General features: G+C 41.4%; 2 protein-coding genes across 2 annotated transcripts in view; one reads left to right on the forward strand and one right to left on the reverse strand.

Annotated features, from left to right (window-relative positions):
* The window catches only part of Fam91a1 (family with sequence similarity 91 member A1), a 36,717-nt gene extending 22,143 nt beyond the window's left edge, over positions 1-14,574 (reverse strand). The window contains exons 1-8 of the mRNA XM_051159633.1: positions 14,259-14,574; positions 9,448-9,532; positions 7,567-7,718; positions 5,652-5,709; positions 4,715-4,782; positions 4,095-4,208; positions 2,827-2,917; positions 2,402-2,464 (exon numbers count right to left, since the gene is read on the reverse strand). Coding sequence (XP_051015590.1) covers positions 2,402-2,464; positions 2,827-2,917; positions 4,095-4,208; positions 4,715-4,782; positions 5,652-5,709; positions 7,567-7,718; positions 9,448-9,532; positions 14,259-14,330 — 703 coding nt within the window. The 5' untranslated portion in view covers positions 14,331-14,574. The remainder of the gene's footprint in view (positions 1-2,401; positions 2,465-2,826; positions 2,918-4,094; positions 4,209-4,714; positions 4,783-5,651; positions 5,710-7,566; positions 7,719-9,447; positions 9,533-14,258) is intronic.
* Positions 14,460-20,621, forward strand: part of Anxa13 (annexin A13) — a 75,454-nt gene continuing 69,292 nt past the window's right edge. Inside the window, exon 1 of the mRNA XM_051160519.1 lies at positions 14,460-14,742. Coding sequence (XP_051016476.1) covers positions 14,460-14,742 — 283 coding nt within the window. The remainder of the gene's footprint in view (positions 14,743-20,621) is intronic.

Genomic DNA, 20,621 nt, shown 5'->3' on the forward strand with positions numbered 1-20,621 from the left:
CTGACTTCCACATGAATACCACAGCATGCACATGCAGCACAAAGTAAAATGTAAGAAAAGAAATCTCATGGAAGTGCAGTGCACAGGCTACTAAATTTTGCTCAATAATAAAAACTAAAGGTTCCTTTTTAGAAATCTTTTAGTAATTCTCTACTTGACAAGTTGATTCTTATTCTACAGTACTGCTATGCTCAAGCACTTACTGAATGAATACCTCCTAGGTGCTGAACACCTGCCAAGTGCATTCTGTACACCATTTCCTCTTTTAGCCCGACAGGCTGTACAGTATGGAATTAACCCTTCCTTGGAGATACCAAGGTACTGAAGAGTGAGGAATTTCAATATCTAGGATGATAAGATGAGACAGCTCTTTATAAAGATATAAATCGGTTTCTAATATGTATTAAATTAACATAAAAAGTATTAACTAAAGCCAATTTCTTAAGCTATGGTCAGAATTCAAGGTTGTGTATTTGTTCTTTTAAGATACTAGTCATCCAAATAGAATGGAAGCATTATTTCATAGCAAGTATAAAGTCCAGACAGACTATAGATTTGACAAGTTATTTAGAATTTTAGCATGTATGTATGTTATATAAGTCTTCAATGATATATTCTTTGAAAAACTTTAATGATTAACTTTTATTTTATGTGGATTGATGTTTTGCCTATATGTATGTCTGTACAAGGGTGTCGGATCCCTTGGAACTGGAGCTACAGACAATTGTAAGCTGCCATGTGGGTGCTGGGAATTGAACCCAGGAGCTCTGGAAGGGCCACCAGTACTTTCAACCTCTGAGCCATCTGTTCAGCCCTTTAAGTATTTTTTAAATGAATTACAGAAAAGTATAGGTTTGGAAGCATTAAAATACACATGTAACAAAAACAAAACAAACAAACAAACAAAAAAATGTAAGAGCCAAAGAACCAGGACATCTGCTGTGAGACAGTATCTTCTTTAAACAAACAAAAAGCAGGCAAGAGGCTGGGAAGGGAAGAAGCAGTAATATGGGAGGAGTTATGGGGTAAATATGACCAAAATACATTGAATGAAATTCCCTGAGAATAGAACAGTGTTTCTTTAAAGGCAGAATGAGTGCATCAACATTGGAGTTCTCCAAAACCACCCTGACTGGTCCAGCAGCCACAGTGCTTACGTCTTTGCGGACCATCTGGAATGCCTCCTCTGAATAGCCTGCAGGGTTTCATGCTGAATTTGGTGGCCTCCATACTGCCAACTTTACCCTTGTGGGTTATTCCAAATAAAGGACCAAGCAAAAGCAGTGACACATTAACACGCAGGCTGAGTCCAGCAGCTAGAAAGGTGAGCATCTGCCAATTTCCATGTAAAACAGCATTATAATGAAGAAACCGTGCATCCATTCAGCCCTCCTCTGCTCTCTCCAACAAAGCCACGTGTGGTAGCACACAAAGGCAGAAGCTGAAGGATGAGTAATTTGAAACCAGCCTCAGCTACAAGTTTGAAGCTAGCTTGGGTATGTTAGAACCTCAAAACAAAGAAGTGCTGAAATAAGTCAGTGTTTAAATAGTTAGCAGTTAAAACAGACTGAAATGAACAAATCCATACTAATCTCACTTTTGAGTGCATCTCAAGTTAAATCAGTTTATCAAATGAAAATAGGGACTAGACTAAATCTTCCATGTCCCCAATAGTGAGGAGAGACCACCAGCATTTCTGTCTCCAAGGACTCACTAACAGCCTGCAGACTTAAACTTGCTATTCTACCTGTTACACCATCAACTTCAGATCTGGATTAGACTAAGCTAGCGTTTCCTTTCCTTTTTAAATGCCTTTCCAAACTTAAAACAGAATTCACGTAAGCATATTGTCCACGATGCATTACCGGCTAGCATGCATCTCACTAACATATGCTAACTTAAGACCTGCCTCATGACCTGTCAAGACGCACACTGACAAGAGGAAGTATTTCTGGAGTTAGCCAATCACCATCTATTTCTCAACATCAAATCATTCTCAGAATTTGACTCTTTACACTCTCTCTCACAAATACTATTTCAGTATGATTTTTAAAATCATAAGCAACAACAATAGCTAAGCCACACCAGAAAACATGCTTACTACAAATGTCTAACTATAAGTTAGTACTTCTACAAAATGAAAAAGTGATTTCATTTGGAATTGTAGATTTATCCTGAAGTTCTACTATTTTAATATAGTGTATGTATCAAAATAACAGTAAAAATATAATAGTAATAAATAATAATAAAATCACAATGGATTAAGTGTAAAAATAAAAATATTCTTTAAAAATCTTAATTATTAAAATTAGAGAATGATTCGTGTTAAATGTATTAGGCTGGTAGCATTTAACTTCAAGCAGTCATTCAAAGTACAGTGCAAATGTCAGCTGAGACTTACCAGCTATACAACTGTCATCTGATATGGGCACATCCAGATAAATAAAGCCTTTGTTATACAAACCTACAAAAGCATAAGCATCTATTAGACAGAACACTAGAGAGCAGCGTTTCTTCTATCAGCTTGACTACTGTCTTCCTGAATGCTACGTAAAGGGAAAAAAAAGTGCAGAGAAAAATAACTACATTTTCTAAATCTTGATTTCCTACGTATTTTTAGAACTACAAATCTACAAATCTCTTATCAATCATTTGTATAGGTCTGTAATTACATCTACCCCAGAAAAGAAAAGACTAAGATCACGTTCCAAGCAACATGAGTTAGGAAATACATCCAATTCGAGCCAGCATGATAACTGGCATCAATTATCGACTGTTTAGAGCAAGCTTTTGTGTTGACAGAGACTGTGTCTCCTAAACACTTACTGTGCACTACATTGTAGTCTAGTGACCCAGAGAGCTGCGGACCTGCGTCGATGATCTTATCAATAGTGCTTTTCTCAGGAAAAGTGCATATCTAAGAAAAAGAAAATATTTTCAATTAAGTCTGTCCTAATTAACTAATTTGTAAGTTTCCTAGGATGCATTCACATTGGAATGCATAACTGAGAACACGTACTCTCCCCGTTTATCATTAGAATTTAAACAATAAAGCTATGCACATAGCCATCACTTGAATGCCAAACTATGGTGCCAACAGTTCAGATGACAAAATCACCATAACTACCAACATCTGCTGGTTAGTAGTAATGCTCACTGATAAACAAATGTTTATTCTTTTTCTTTATTGGGATGAGACACATGAATCCAAATCATTCTTATCAAAGGCCACTGAGAATACTCCACACAAATAACACAGTAAAGTCACAACAATCTGGTAGCGCCATTAGAAAGGGTTTACAGTGAAGCAAACTTTTTAAGGCTTCCCACTTTAAAATGGCCTCTAGAAAAAAATATAGGCAAAAAAATAAACAAATGAAAGATGAAAGGTCACATACATTCCTTCAGACTCACAGTACAGATATGCTTTATATACACATACAGAGCACCCTACCCTTCCTTCAGTCGGCCTTCCTTTCACAATGTATAAGGCTTAGACTGACTTCTGGGGATGTCACTGCTCTTGATTTGGACACTATTTCCCCATCAGGACACCCACCCTCTTCCAGTGTCATTCAACAGTGACTGGACTAGAGATTCTGAAGAAACTGCCTGAGCATCTATCAACCTTGGACTTTTCATTGTAACGAGTCATTTAGTTCACTTGGCTCATCTGTGAGCTGGGATGCAAACAATATGTTCTCCTAGGGTGTCCTAAGTCCTAAGGGAGACAAGAATGTAGTTACATTAGTGTATGACACATGCGCACACAGGTCGTGTTCAGAAGTGTCAGCTGTGTTACTATGGCTGCTAGGTGTGACACCATATCACTTTACACAAGACAGCCTATTAAGACTTCAGATTACTGTGCATGATCCAAATTACTTCTCCCGTACTATTAAAGAGGGTCTTGCATATTCTACCTCCTAACCTACTAAGATCATTTGAATTAGCTTGATTTTCTATAAGAAAATCAAATGTTGGTTTTAAAAACATTATGTAATGTAATTAAAAGCAATAAAATATGTTAAAAAATAAAAACTCTGGTTTTAATTTTTCCTTTTCCTCACATTTTAATCTATGAGGATCTCTACCTTAATGTCATCTTCTGTGATATATCCAGCCTGCACCACCCACCATGCCTCAATAGCAATTTCCACTGGCTTTATTGGTAGAAGATCACGGGCAGTTTTCCTTCTGAAGAACTTCTGCAATAATAAAACACATAAGGACTCGCAGCCAACCCAAATTACCCCTTCCTCTATCATAATTGAAGACATTATAACAGGCTAGATCTTTTCAAATTTCTATGTTTCAAATGCTACTGTAGAACTATTCTTAACTTATTTTAAAATAAATTACTTAAGCCTAGACTTCAATCCAGAAACAATTCAAATGAAACCCATGAGGTTAAAAACCTGCACTTGAAAAATGTGAACTTAAATCACCCACTAAGTGAATTCTGGGGCTAAATTGGCCAAATAAAAGACAAGCAAAGAAAAATTAACTTCTAAAAATAAATGCTATATGCTGTAACTCACTAATCACTTAAGCTACAACCCAGTGAGCATAGAAGCTCTGTTCACTACGCCTATGATATGCACACACACGAACTGGTTCATGTTAGAGTTTGTTATTCCTACCGCTCTAAACCAAACTCTGGTTATAATCCAGTTCTGACAAGGAAGCCATAAGGCGAAAGGGGACGACTTACTTTTGAAGATCTACACTGATTCATCAGGTCGATGTACTGATTTCTTCCTATGCCAAGAAGCCGCAGACCTGAAAGCAAGTCTTTCTCTTAATACATATTGAAATGTGAGTGTACTATGCCAAATGACACTAGGAAAATTTCTCAATTTATGTTCTTTAATAACTGACATGGTCCATTAAGATCAAATTAAAAAAAATTTGTCACTCAATACAGATGAAACCTCAACTTTGGGAATGAGGAATTCAAGTTGCCACTTCTGACAATGTTAATGAGGACATACTGACAAAGCAGAAGTCCTCCCAGTTTTAAGAAGTAAAAATATGCTTTTCAGCAGAAGCTTCTGATACCCAGCACAACGTCACATGTTAAATAAAGCTTCACTAAGCTAAGCACAGTGATACACAGCAGATCATGCTTGAGGAATTGCACATACTACTGTAAGATAAGAGTATTGCACACAGGTGGTCCTTGTCCCATCAGCAGACACACGGCCCATGTAACAGCAAGAACTTCAGTCTCTAGAGCAGTGGTTTGCAACCTTCCTTACGCTGTGACCCTTGAATACACTTCCTCATGCTGCGGTGGCCCAACCATAACATTATTTTTGTTGCTATTTCGTAACAGTAAATTCGCTACTATTATGAACTGTAATGAAAGTATCTGTTTTCTGATGGTCTTAGGTGACCCTTGCAAAGGGGTCATCCAACAGGCTGAGAACCATTGCTCTAGAATAAAGGAGAGTCCTAACTTTCCAACTCCAAATTATTCTTTCCGCAGATGTTAGGCTAAATCTCATATCTGATTTGTATTATGCAATAATTGATAAAACTGCTCTCAATTTTTACATATTTCAGGTCAGAAACTCACAGTCCTAATATACAACATGCATGCGTAAAAACATTATCTAAATGTTGCTCCTTCACAACTGGATACTCACAGTCGGCAGCAGTAAAATTAGGCAATGAATCATAACTTTTCTCACTGTTCATGATGTCCTTTGAAAACAAAAATACAAAATTTGAAATGCAACTTCCCTTAGATGAAGGAGTGTACAACCAAACAGAACAATTATTATTATTATGAAAAACAGTGGGGCTAGGGAGATGGTCAGAGGTTAAGAGCACTGGCTGTTCTTCGAAAGGTCCTGAGTTCAATTCCCAGCAACCACATAATGGTTCACAATCATGCATAATGAGGTCTGGTGCCCTCCTCTGGCCTGCTGGCTCACATGCAGGCAGAATACTGTATAAATAATAAATAAATACATCTTTAAAGAGGAAGAAGAAGAAGAAACAACAACAACAACAACAACAACGGATCATGAACTGACACCCTTAAACATGCACGCACCACTGTGGTACGAAGCCTAGTAAAGACGTGTGGGCTTTGGGGTCTGGTTTCTTAGACCTCTCTGTGAGTCCCGACAGTTGCCCTGTAGTCTCCACTAGAGCTCAGAGTTCTAGCTTTTCCACACTTCACAGCTGAAAGCCAATAAATGTGTCAACACTATCAACATGTTTGCAAAATACACACTACCAACAAACATTCTAATTACTTCCAAGCCTTTGCTCCTGTCACAGTTGGTATCAGATTAAAGTCAGTGCCTGGCGTTTTCCAACCCAAATCTTCTCCAATAATACTCAACTACTTACTGTTGGATAAGACCTGTTTGCAATGCAATCATTTAAGAACAAAACCCAGAGAACAGAGAGCATGTCAATGTAACCGAAATGAAAACTGGCAAATGTAAAAAAAATTCTATCTGTTCTACCCCTAACCTTTTGGGTACCAGAAAAAAAATCAAGGAGACAAGAGGAAGGAGCTGGCCAGCTCACTGTGTTATGACACCCCATTTCTCCATCACACTACCTGCAGCAATCAGGACTGCACAGGGAGAACTTCAGAGACACAGGACCACACAAGCACCCATAGAAAGTGGCTTGCAGAGCCTGAAGTCAAGGACACCAAGCACATCACGAAGGGTGCTAGCTTCCCGCTATGGCAGGTGCTTAGCTTCTAGGCCCTTCCAATGTCTAGAGAGCCGCAAACAGCAGGACTCAAATGTAAACAGTGAATAAATAGTATATATTAATGTCAATCTTTATAGAAAGTTCACTTTTTAAAAAGTATAGGAGTTCTATTAAGGTTATTCAACAAGAACCAAGCACAAACAAGCTTTGGGATGAAGTTAAAAGTTAACTACAGTAACTAGCAGCCAGGACAACGGGCACACCTCTCCCTCCTGAGCTGTGTGTTAGACAATGCTAAGTGTGTACCATCATTTTTTATACAGTGAACAGTTGAATACATTAGTTTCCCTGATCTTACTGTTCAAGTCTGCAACCCACATTTTCTTTTTTTTTTTTTTTTTTTTTGGTTTTTCGAGACAGGGTTTCCTCTGTGTAGCCTTGGCCATCCTGGACTCACTTTGTAGACCAGTCTGGCCTCGAACTCACAGCGATCCGCCTGCCTCTGCCTCCCGAGTGCTGGGATTAAAGGTGTGCGCCACCACGCCCGGCTTGCAACCCACATTTTCAAGCTTTTATATTACAAGGAGCAACTGTACTAACTGCTGGTATAAATAGCTGATTAGTATCGTAGCTGCACAAAGGGTAAACAACGCCTTCAAGAACAAAGAATATAGCAGCCACCTTTCCAACATGAAAGCATCGATAATCACAACCCTGTGCACAAGTGTGTCTCAGCTACCTTGTGACCAGCCATCTTTTTACACATCAACTGGATAGACCACAACCACGATAGCTGAGACCAGGGAAGCTGGTGGTCGCTGTGAGCTGACCATGGCCTGAAGTCCCATTCCACTGTTGTTGGTTCACTACCTAGAAACTAACCTCCATGATCCCAGTATAGTATGAAAATGGTGTTATCCTCAGGCCCTTCACCATAATGTCGGATAAGTGGTAAGGGTACAGCATGAGGTGATCGCGACTGTATTTCAGCAGCTCCTCGTAGTATTTGCGCTCATCTTTCTTGACATGTTTAACTGCAAGAAAAGGAAGATGTCAAAATTTCCCAGGTTTGTTACTGCTTTACTATAAATACAGTGTGAAATACTTATCTTTTAACTTTGAGACAGTATATAAAGTAGACAAGAGCAAATAAACTTGGAAAAAAGCAACAATTTCATCATACACACAAATTGAGTCCTCACAGTATATGTAAGTAAAATGTAGTAAAGAAAATAATTCTTTCCAAATCAAGAATACAGGATAGAATCGAAAAACATAAGCTGTAAGTTTCACACCTTTGACCAGGATAGCCAGACCACACACTAGTTTTCAGTGAAGCCCATTTAAAAAAGCATTTTCTGTTGTGTTTTGTTTTGTTTTATGTGATAGGGACTGAACCTGGGGCATCTGTCCACCACTGAGCTCTAACAGAGCTGGCTGGGGATTCACTCTATAGGCCAGGCAGCCTTGAACTTACAATTCTCCCAAGTCAGCCTCCCAAGTAGCTGAAACTAAAGGCCCATGCCACCAGGCCCCTTATTTGTCTGTCCATTCATGTATGTAAGGTATGTGTGTCTGTGTAGGCCAGAGGTCAACCTCATGTATCATGCCTCAACAGTATTCTCCGTGTTCATTTTTAATCTATTTACCTGTGTATGTACACATACAGTCAAAGGGTAACTTGATGGAGCTAGTTCTCTTTCCACCATGTAGGTCCTAGGGATTGACTCAGGTGGTGAGACTTGGCAACAACTGTCTTTACTGCCAGAGCTCAGCTATCCTGCAGGCCCCCTACTGACAGGATTTCACTGGGACCTAGGGCTCACCACTTAGACTAGACAAGCTGGCCAGGAAGTCACCAGGATCTGCCTGTCCCTGCCTTCCCAGAGCAAAAATTAGAAGCATGCCACCACTTCTAGCTGCTTAGTGTAGGCTTAAGTGCTGAGCCCAGGTCCCCACATGGTAAGCACTTTACCAAACTCAACAATCTTCCTTGCTACTGTACTGGCTTTCAAATGTAAGAACCCTTCTGAAAAATGTCTATATAGAAATGCTCTGGAGTATGAATGCTTAAAATAAAAATAACACATACTATCACAACAGAAAATAACCAAACTAGCTTGATAAAATAAAATAAAAATAAGTATTTTAAATGAAGGGGAAAACAAAAAACAAAAACCCAAAAACCTCCAGAACTAACTATACTTAAGAGTTTTCATTAAAATTACAGAACTCACGAACAGGAAGGTTATAGTGACGAAACAATACTTAAGTGTGAAAATGATCAAGAAATGGTGTCTTGGAGCCAGGCATGGTGGCACACACTTTAATCCCAGCACTCGGCAGGCAGAGACAGATGAATCTCTGTGAGTTCCAGGCCAGCCTGGTGTACAAAGTGAGTCCAGGACAGCCAAAGTTTTTACACAGAGAAACCCTGTCTCAAAGCAAACAAACAAACAAAAACTGAACTGGTGTCCTTTTCCTCCTCTGGCACATTCTCTCATTCAAGTAAAAAGAACACTGAATTAAGGTTAAGATTTTATAGGGAAAATGGGCCTATAAACAGCACTCTAAAGAGGAATTTTCATCACAATTAGAAGGAAAATCCACAATATGAATTGCTATGAGGTAGAGTGAAGCCATGTGAAGGTTCTTAAAGTCCTAGAGAAATCTACGCAGTTCACACTGAAAACTAAGAGACTTATGAAAATGAAAAGACACCGATAGTCATGTCCATCCCTGTTAAAAAATGTCTCCACTTACCTAGGTTATTTCTGTAGCGCAACTGATTGCGGATACTGTACAAAACAACCTGTTTTTCATATTCTCGCTGTGAGTTTCCAAGACTCTAAAAGAAATTGTACATGGCTATTACACAGTTTCCAGATAAAATTTTAAAGGGTGAGGGGTGTAATTTTACCCTGGCGTGTGTAATGCCCAAAACTGAATTAGTATTATTTTCTTAAGTTTTACTACTATGATATTAAAGCAAGATCCCACATGTTTCTTTGCAATGTGCCCTTCTACAATGATTTACTTACTCAAAATATTTACATAAAATAAAAAAGCAGTATAGGAATATAACTTTGTTTAAAACAAGACTGTCAACAAAGATTTCCTTCCAGAATATCCCAAATTTAAGTGGGATGGATGAATGGACAGGTTGATGGATGAATGGATGGATGGATGGATAGATGGATAGTTGAGTGGATGGATGGGTGAATGGACGGGTGGATAGGTGGGTGGATGGATGGGTGGGTAGATGAGTACATGAGTGGTAGGTAGATTCTCACACCCACCCTTATGTAAATTTAAGAACACAATTAAGGATGGACAGATTGACAAGCCAGTCATTCTGGACTGAGCAGAGATTAAGATTTCTACAGAATGGACATTTCAGACGTGCTAAGGCTGCTTCTGTAAAATGTCATTCCCTTACTACTACCTTAGAAACCATTTGGACAATTTTGCCATTAGAGTGTACTGCTGTTCACAGGCTTCATGCAGCACTGATGCCATGACCCTCAGGATACCAAAACCCAGACACGTTCCAGTCCCTTTCATAAAATAGCATCACATGTTCGTATAATCTGCACAAACCCTACACTTTCCTACATATTTTAAATCATCTTAAAATCAGTTCTAACATCTAGAAACAAGTTGTTAGGCTGTATTATCTATGGATTAATGATAAAAAATAAATCTGTACATATTCAGAATAAACCTTTTTTTGCAATATTTTCAGTCAGTGGTAACTAAATTAGCAATGCAAATCCTACAGACAGAAATAGAAATTGTGCATAAAAAACAAAATACTTTCTAGCTATGCACATAGTGTTTTAAGTTCTAAGTTGGAACTATGAAAGCAAAGAATAAATATGTTTGATCATAATCAATATGACATTCATGTGTGACCATAAAGCTAATTTATTATCTGAAAGCTCTCTTGCTTATAATTACTAGGTACGGGGTTTTTGTTTTTGTTTTTTCTGACACACTATAAAGTTAAACTAGACAGACATCTTTAATGACAAAATGATTAGAGGATCCAGTTGATTGTATTTTTTACAGGCTTTTTTAAAAGCCAAAGCCATACATCTATATTTTGCAATCAGATAAATGAATACCTAACTAACTTGTCCTGTAATTGCACAGGCTGGAGGGACATGATGTGAAAATTGAAGTCTCTTTCTTTCTGTATTAGATTGTTTACCATAGCTGGAGGGACTCCCACGCTCGGCCAGCACAGGTGTGCATGAGCTATTTCCACCCGTAATACCCCAAGTTCTGGAGGAGAGTATACTGTGGAGATGCTACCCCAAGCAGCAAGGCTCCGGTCAGTAAGATTACTCAGGGCTTTGGTCAAGGTTCGGGTAGTTCTGCGGTCAGGTCAAAGTCTCTTTTTCAAAAAACAGCACACACTTGGCACAAAAGCATCCCATCCTGCTACAATCACAGCAAGTTCCAAACATGAAGCTTTAATCTTCTGGTTCATAATAAGTCTTTTAGGTTGACATTACTTATCTGTAAGTGTCACTGAAGAATGCAAACTATATTACCATGTGAGCTCTAGGACTAGGTGGGGAGTGTCTGATTGACACCGTCTGTCGGTATATTACGCACACAGATCCCTAAAACCACAGTGAATGTTTTATTCTTCCCTCAAGAAGTACATGAAGTAAAACAGCTGTTCAACAATTCTCTGACTCTCTACCCTTCTCCACATCTCCCATCATCTTAAACCGCTGTTCCACCACAGACCCAGATAACACCACAGGGAGAACAGCCACTTCATTAACACAGTGTGGCTGCACATGGGAAGGCGTGGTAGCATCACGGAAGAGGAACCACAGCAGAGGAAGTGGTCATGTGGGAATGAGCACTGGCTTACAGAGCAGTCCTTGTGCAGCAGATAACCCCGAAAGCAGGCTTCCTATCACCAGGCTCCCACAAACCCCAATGTGGACATCCTAACAGGCACTCCTCTACAAACGATATAAATAACTAGAAATAACCACACTTTAAAAAATGATCCATCAGAGGATTTCACTTTACACAAAAGAACTACAGTGTGTTAAATGATGCATGCCTGATATTAGTGAACTACAGAAAAACCCTGAAAACCACGGCCTGATTTACTTTTTCCCCGTGTGAAGGATAGAACCCAAGGTTCTGTACATGCTCAGCCCCATCTACATCTTTTTAATGTGCTTTCTAAAGTCTCCTGTGAGCCACAGAACAAAACAAGTTTTTTCCTCATCCACCAGCTTGGAAGATTTTTTTTTTTTTTTAATCCGAGTCTCCTTCCTCCAGCTTTTCAGAACTGGGAAATGAGTCATTTCCAAATTAAGGCCACCAAAATTTACTGGAAATCATCACATCAACACACTTAGTATTTATAATACCAAAGACACAGTCTCCTACACATTGTGTCAAACAATGAATGGCAGATATTAGTAAAGTACAGAAAAATCCTGAAAACATTCTTTCCATACCAAAAAAAAATCCCAATTTTTTAATACAGCTGAGATTTTTATAGCCTTGTAGGAGTCATCTCATTACATCAGACAAATATACAGATGCTTAAGGTACAAAATTAAGAAAGAATCTAACCAGAAAATGCACCATGGTGAGGTGACAGCTCTGATGGGTGAGAAGTAGCAGAGCAGTGACAACAGGGCTGAGGGTAACTATTCTGGAATTAGCGCGCTAGGGAACCACCAAGAAATACCTGAAGCTGTAACAGAAAGCGACAGACAGTGAGATGACTGTGCTTGCCTTAGAAGCCTCAGTCCAGGGCAGTGTGACAAGAGGATGAGGTCCCACGCTGAGGGTAAGAGACCAGACAAGTGAGCTGTTGTGAGCTACGGTGGACCTTGACTTCAGGAAACCCTGGTAAGGCTGGAGATCTGCAGAAACTAAATGTGCAGAAAGCCACACAGCCTAACTCAAAGCAACTGGAACTTTCAGTGACTTCGTATACTAAAACCAATCAGTTTATATTTGGACTTAAGTTTTAGCACTGTCCTATGCTTGTATTTAATAATCACAATTAAGTTTGAGGAGGCTTTTGCCAGTACTGATTACAATCAATTATTTAAGCTTGGCATAATCTATTTAAAATGGAAGTAAAAGGACTACTTATTCTAGTTGTCTTCAAAAATGTCTCAGAATATATTTGTTTAAAGAACCCAACTGTCTGCCAGAACCGTCATTCAAGCTTAAGAGTAACTGATTCCCGAAGGTTTAGACTTGTTTTTTCAAGTTTCAGAAACTGACTTTTTGACATTCTTGAGACCTTTGTCCTTGAAACAGGCCTTGCTTTATCTAGGGTTCTGGAGTCTTTAAAGCATTTGTCACATTAAGCTCACTAGACCCTTACCTCACTCTCTAGAACTAGGGCTCAAGGTAAACCACAACAGTCATAAAACCATTACCACCACCATCCCACACATTCCAAAAGCACACCTGCTGCCCAGCACCACTGCCAGAAAACAGAAACACAGAGAACTGAAAGAGAAGCAGTGGCCAGCGGAGCAGTGGCACACATACCTGTGGCATACGTATCACTGCCTTAAGATTGGAAACCACCTGCTGTGTCCTGCACTCATCCATCAGTTCATTTGCTCTGTCTCTGCTAAAACATACACGCCTTTAATCCCAGCACTCAGGAGGCAGAGGCAGGCGGATCGCTGTGAGTTCGAGGCCAGCCTGGTCTACAAAGTGAGTGCAGGATGGCCAAGGCTACACAGAGAAACCCTGTCTCGAAAAACCAATAAATAAATAAATAAATAAATAAATAAAACATACGCTCTGTGGAGGCGGGATCGTCGTCTGACTGCTGCCAACTATATGCACCCAAAACCAGGCATAACATCTAGTAGGTGCCCGATAAATAAATATCTGCTAAACAACTTAGTAAAACTGCTGTTCAACGTTAAGTATTAGATTAGGGAAAAAAAAAAAATCCTCAGGCGATGCCCCTGTTGACACATCCCTTATAAACCCGCGCTGTTTGAAGAACGAAGTCCGACAACACAAAGCACACATACCCTTCCAAATCAGGCCCTGACCACTCTGCCAGCCTGAGCGGCTAACAGCCTCACACACTCAGCAAACGCTTCCAAATGCATCAAAACACGTCTTCCAACCTTTGGTGACTGTTCGCTATTCTGGAGACTAGTTCTTCCCTTTCCCTTGGGGAGGAGGGTCTTTGTTCCTCATCCTAACTTTTATTGGTCTTCCAGGGTCAACTTTAAATGCTTTCAGTTACACATCCAACTCTAAACGGGTAACTGAACTCCCACATTCACTACAGAGGAGGTGCGTTTGAACTGTCGCCCTGAACTGTATGCACTGTTCTCATCCCTCTCCCATCATCACCCTTAAAATTTAGAGCTTTCATCTTAGAGCGCAGAAGCGCAGGAACCTGGCATCTAGAGGTTGTGGGTACCAGCCGAGTCCTGGGGACACCATTCCAGCCTTCATGGGAGACGGCACAGGCAGCGGCCCGGTTTTCCCGAGCTCGGGACCGTCCGCAGGTCAGGCGACAGCGGGGCGGGGCAGAGCCGTACCTGCCTCACGTTAGTTGGCAACTTGCTCCAAGGGTAGTTGTGCCGGATATGGAACTCAACGTCGATGTTCATGATGCCGGAGCCCAGGCCAGCGGTGGCCGCGGGTCCCACGCCGCCTCCCGCCCGCGCCGCGTGTCCGGCCCCTCAAGCGGAGCCCGCGGGAGGCCGTACACCTAGGTCGCGCGAGCGCGGCGCCGCCCCATGGCCAGGCCTCCACAGCTCCGCGCGGCGCGGGCCACGGGGCACGGTGGTGGCGGCGACTACAACCCGTACCTCAGCAGCTCCAAGTTTCTTCCTAGTTTCGGCCTGCCGGAAATGGCTCTGCGCCGACGTCACTTCCGCTCGCTGGAGAGCGGCCTAGGGTGGAGCTTCGCCCCCTGCACGTGTTTGAGCGATGCGAAGAAGGCGGGACCCAGAGACCCTCGGGAGCCTGCTGCGCCTGCGCTTTGGAAGAAAGGCGTTAGCCTGATCTGGACCGCTGAGCGTGAGTGACTCATTTTCCCGAATGGGTGTCCCCCGTGACTCTGGACAGGCGGTTAAAGGCACTGCGGTCGGTTGTGTGAGCAAAAGCGCTGTTGATGGAAGAAGATTCCTGGAGCACCAAGTGTGATAGGGCCCGCCACCCATTGTTTCGCTAGTGGCGTCATCCCTTCCAAACATTGGCTGTATCCTGGGGAAGGAGAACGTTGGACTCCTTCCAAGATCCAAATTCTTAAAAGATGGGGATTTAGGGAGCAGATATTTTAAACCTAAACTTCGATCACTTGCTTTTTAAAGGATGAACGGTGTTATCCCTTCAGCTCTCCTGAGGACTTTGGGAACGATTTCTTCCGGAGTGTACTATAGTTCCTAAGCAAGCTCATGGATTCCTGGCAACAAGAAGACACAAGTTGCCGGGCGTAGTGGCGCACGCCTTTCATCCCAGCACTCAGAGGTAGAGGCAGGCGGATCGCTGTGAGTTCGAGGCTAGCCTGGTCTACAAAGTGAGTCTAGGACAGCCAAGGCTACCCCACAGAGAAACGCTGTCTCGAAAAACCAAAAAAAAAAAAAAAAAGACACAAGTTCAGTGTTTTTTTTTGCCTGCTTTTCATTTTAAAGCAGTGTTTTTAAGTCATGTGTCGTTATATACTACAGATAGGAACTGAGAACATTTAAGACGCTTAATCCATACCTTGACAACTGGCAAGTCTGAGCCATACCCATTATATCTAACTGAAACAGTTGTGGTACACACTGCTCTTGCATAGGTGTGTCGGTCTGGTTATCCGATTGCAGTAGCTTCATGCCCTGTTGAGACCCTGCTCAACATAGCTAAAATCAGTTACTGCACTCCAACAATGGGACGGGATTCAAAAGCACAACCTGCCTACTACGGATCAGTAACTTGCCTTGCAATACATTGTTATCTCTCAGCATAGTCTGTGAAAGATTACATTAGCTGATACCCCTGTTAGAAGAATAAAGTGAGGCTGACAAGGTTACATGACTAGTTCACAAAACCACTCAGTATGACAGAGCCCAAACAGTTTTTCAATATTATTTTATGTATATGAGTGTTTTGTCTGCATGTATGTATGTGTACCACCTGCATGCCTTGTGCCTTCAGAGGCCAGAAGAGGGCATCAGGTATCTCGCGTCCTGGAACTGGATTTCAGACAGCTGTGAGCCTCTACCTGGGTGCTGGGAACTAAACCAAAGTCCTCTGCAAGAATTAGCAAGTAATTTAAGCTGCTGAGCCATCTCTCCAGCCCCAGCCCAAGGTTGTTTAATAGGACTGCCCTTTGAATTCCTCAGGGACAGCCCTCGAGCAGTATTCTGCCTCCTACTCCAGTTTAGGAAAGTTCACTTAGAGTTCGTGGCATAAATCCCCGTATATTTTTCATAACTCTACTCATGGAACAAACACTATTCTTTAAAATCATTTTATGTAGTACAACGTAAGTAACCAGAAATTTAAAGACATCTTCGGTTTTGTTTGTTTGTTTGTTTTGGGTTTTTTGTTTTGTTTTTTTGAGACAGGGTTTCTCTGTGTAGCCCTGGCTGTCCTGGACTCACTTTGTAGACCAGGCTGGCCTTAAACTCACAGTGATCCACCTGCCTCTGCCTCCCGAGTGCTGGGATTAAAGGCATGCACCACCATGCCCGGCGACATCTTCGTTTTAAAATCCCTACAAATCTTTATTTCAGCTGCTGATAACAGTTAAGTGAGAATGAACCTATTAAATTCATTTTTTTTTATTTCAAATAATATTAAATCTAACTTGGACTCAACAGAAGCTAGTAATGGTGAACGGATGCCTACTGAGTAAGGTACAGACCTTGGAAAGTCTCACCATAGTGACTTATAAAGGCTCAGTATGTAGCCCCCAAAAGCAGATATTTGAAGGGGGAGATAACATTAGGCCAAAGCTATATGGGCGAGAAGAAGATAAATAGCCATTCCTTTAGATTGGGAACCAATAACAGTTCAGTTAGTAAAAAAATAAGATAAAACATGATACAAGATGCTAATGGAAGGACTGAGCTGCCCCTATTTCCCTGAGGTGACAAGGAAACAAAGCAGTCTGGTCGTTGATAAACTAACAGACAAGGTTCAGTGCCGGCTGTATGGAAACTCCAGGAGCAAGACAGCTCCCTAGGCATCTGAAAGGAAAAAACAACTGCTAATTAGGTTCCATGAGTAGCACCGGTGACCTCCCTGAACCTTTTTGGGAAAGAATAATACCCATTCTTTGTCAGTTTCTGACTCAGGCCTCTGCCTTTCAAATTTGTAGAGTGATCAGAAACTACAGAATGTTGTTGCGGGACCCACAGGCTGCCATCCAAAGACACCTTCTGGGTGAACAACAGGTTGAGACATGCAAATGCCATAAGCTGCCTTCTCAGCCAGCCACACCAGATCAGATTAAGAAAAATTACCCAATGGGCTTGAGCAACCAGAGTTTGTTTTGTAAAAAAGTAATGATGACCTCACATAGTTCAGGCTGGCCTTGAACTCACGATGTCACTGAGCTTCTGATCCTCCTGCCTTCCCCTCCCCTGTACTAGGATCACAGGAGGGTGACATCGTACTTGTCCTGGCAATCTACTCTTTAGAAAGACTATCAAACTATTCCCAAGTTTTTAACAGAGACCATGAGAAGCAGCGACTTTTAATTAAGGAGCCGTTGGACAGCCGACTCACAGAGCCTGGAATAGCATGCCCTATGGCAGAAAGAGTGATGGCTCTCAAGGCTGTCCAGAACCTGCGAGTGCTTCCTTAATGGCAATGTGACTAAGAGACACTTGAGATAGGGAAATTATCTAAAGCTATCTAAATGGGCACAGGGTAATGGCAGGGCCCTTTAACTAGGGGGCAGAGGGACAAACGATGAAAGTGGAAGTGCGTTGGGATCATAGCTCAGGCTGTGGAAAGCTACTAGGAGCTGAAAAGGGAAGTGATTCTCCCCTAACCCTCAAAAGACACTCCCGCCAAGACATTTGAGTTTCTGATTAGCTATAAGATAATACACTCTTAATGTCAAGCTTTTAACATGGTGACTTGTTCCGAGAGCAAGAAGACATTACTATACTCTCCCAACAAAATATTCCCATGCCCAAGCAAGAGCTGTATAAAATTATATAATTACATTCCCTGGGGTCAAAATGCAAGTACCCTTTAGGTTACTAATCCTTCCTTAACATGACTATTTGAGGAGCAATGAGTTATGGTGTCCTTTTCATGGAATAATTTGAAAGAAAAAGAAATGCCCAGGGCTTGCATGGTGTCAGAAAATAGTTTCTTAGACAAAAAGAAAGAAGCCACTGTGTACATTTAAAATTCATGGTTATCCTGGGCCTGGCCTTGCCCATGGTTCATTTCATACGTGCTTGACTCTGTTCCGAGGACTAGTTCATCACCTCACACATTTGGATTTGATTGATTATACCACTAAGCTTCTGTCCTGGCTACTTTCTCTGTCCCCTTTCCCGTATCTTGGAGTGGGAGGCTCTGTGTCCCTTGGAGTGGCCTTCCTTAATACTCTGCCAGCTTTGTCACCTCTTCCTTGCTCTACACATCGCCTCAGCTTGTGTTCTTCATTGCAGACAATCACTGGCTAGCATTTGGCGTCTGCTTGATGTCTGTCTCTCTGTCTAGTGGGGAGGACTTCGTTTATACCTCAGTCTCTCTTCAGTACTCCAAGTTAGACTTCATGTATAGGTGCTTAGCACTGGCTGCACTAAGTGAGTAAAGTCACTGTGACAGCTGAGCTCACAAATACTATGCTGTCAGTGAAGCTTCGCCTGACCATCTTGTTCAATCTTGTTCAGAATTGTAGCACATCTCTAGTCCTCTGCCACCCAACACGCTATATCATTTTGCTCCATAAATGGGAGCTGGCACATCGTGCTATCTAACGTAGCTAGTAAGTAATTTCATTGTTATAAGTCATCCTTTCTGTTCGCTCAGAAGCTTCCCAAAGTCAGAGGCTTCACATTAAGCTTACATTAGCTCAGTATTACATTGTAGGCCCTCAATACACTCCCTTTCCTTGTCCTACCAGTGACTCCCTTAGGGTTTTGGGTATAGAATAGCCATCTCTCTGATGCTCAACCCCATTTCTCTACCTGGGAAACTTTGAATATTGGCACAGAATGGAATTCTAAAGAAACCAAATGCAGCATTGGAGAGGGTGGAAAGAATGGAGTAATGTTGGACATTTCTGTTTGCATTGTAGAGTTTCTGTGAATACCGGGGACCGTGTGGTTCACATCTGTAATTCCAGCACTGTGGGCTGAGACAGAAGGATTGCTGAAAATGCTAGGCCAGCTTCAGCTACACAGTGAGTTCGTGGCTAGCCTGAGCTAACAAGGAGACCCTGTCTCAAAAGAAAAAGCAAAGGCGTTTGTCCACCCCAAAGCCGGACAATTGTAATAGTGAAGGTGGCCACCAGGGGCTGATCTCATACAATATTTCTACACTGAAAACCTCCAGCGGCTTCTGCCTGGTGCCTTTTGTCTAACTCTTTCTTATGGCCCTGGCAGTCTTTGAAACTCCTATTCTGATTCATCTTCAGTAGTCAATAGCTCCAAATACTGTTGACTGTTCTTTCAAAATCCTGTCCCTTAGGCTCACCAGGCAGTGATCCAGCTGAAGTCAGTTCCCACCTCGAGTAGCAGCCTCCCCCAGGACAAGCTAGCCAGCTCTAAAGCTCAAGTTATTCTTAGAGAAACATTTTCACAGTACCCGTGATGAAAAGTAAAGTCACGTTGAGAATAAATGAATGCTCTGTGATGTTTTTGCTTATTTGTTTTAATTTCATTTTGGTTCTGGGATCCAGAGTTGGCTTTGAACTTGCAGCAACCCTTCTGCTTCAGTCTCTCAGGTGCTGAGGTTATGGGCGTGAGCCATCATGCCTGCTTGGGAAAATGGAGACAAAAGAGACAAAATGTTGAAAGCAATGACGGTGACGGAGTCTCTGGAAAGCTCCTCTAATCTGTGCCCATTCCTCTAGCAAATAAACTAATTTAAATATGTACATAATGCTGAGAGGATAAAATATACAATGCTAAAGAGTTAATACTATTTTTAAATGGAGAGGTAGTCCTAGTAACACTAGAAGCATCTGAGAAGTTTGCTTTTTTGTTTTTAAATACCAGTGTTCAGACCCCACACCTGATCAATCAGACTTCAAACCAGAAGGAATATATCTGAGTCCCTGGGGTTGGAAACCAGGTGCTACCCATTTATAAAGTGTCTTCAGGAACCCTAATGTGTAGGAAGGGCTGCAACCACTCAAAAACATCTTTAAGCCTCAGGTACCCAATAAGCATATGTTACATGAATTGATAAAATGAGATTGAACAAAGATTAATAATATCCAATTCTAATTCTCTACGTCAGTGGTTCTGTTGACCAGATATAATAATCAAATCTATGGTATAATATGTAATATTCAAAAATAAAATGCTTGATAAATATAATGCTTCATTTTCATGTGTAAGACAATCTATCCAATCTAGGCCTCCTAGCATAAGAAGTGAATAGTTTCAGTACTGCTCAACATTCAACACCCTGTAAAGACCAAGGAAGTATTTTTTTTTTTCTACCTGAAAGCAGTCAAGAGACTCATAAGTCAAAAAAGAGTACATCTCATCTCTGAGCCAACATGGAAACCTGAGTTTGTGCTTCCCTTGCATCTGGCTGCTTTGTTCTTTTTAGCTTATTTGGGTGTTTGGCCGTGGTGGCTTAGGGCTTGGCTGAAGTACTTCTCTGTTTCCTTCTACATTATGTCATTCAAAGTTTACACCTTTGCATTCCACAAGTAACTCCCCACTGTTAAACAAGAAATACAAGCTTGTCTACTAGTGTGAGCTGTGATC

This window comes from Acomys russatus, chromosome 17 (assembly GCF_903995435.1).
Source record: "Acomys russatus chromosome 17, mAcoRus1.1, whole genome shotgun sequence".
NCBI lineage: Eukaryota > Metazoa > Chordata > Mammalia > Rodentia > Muridae > Acomys > Acomys russatus.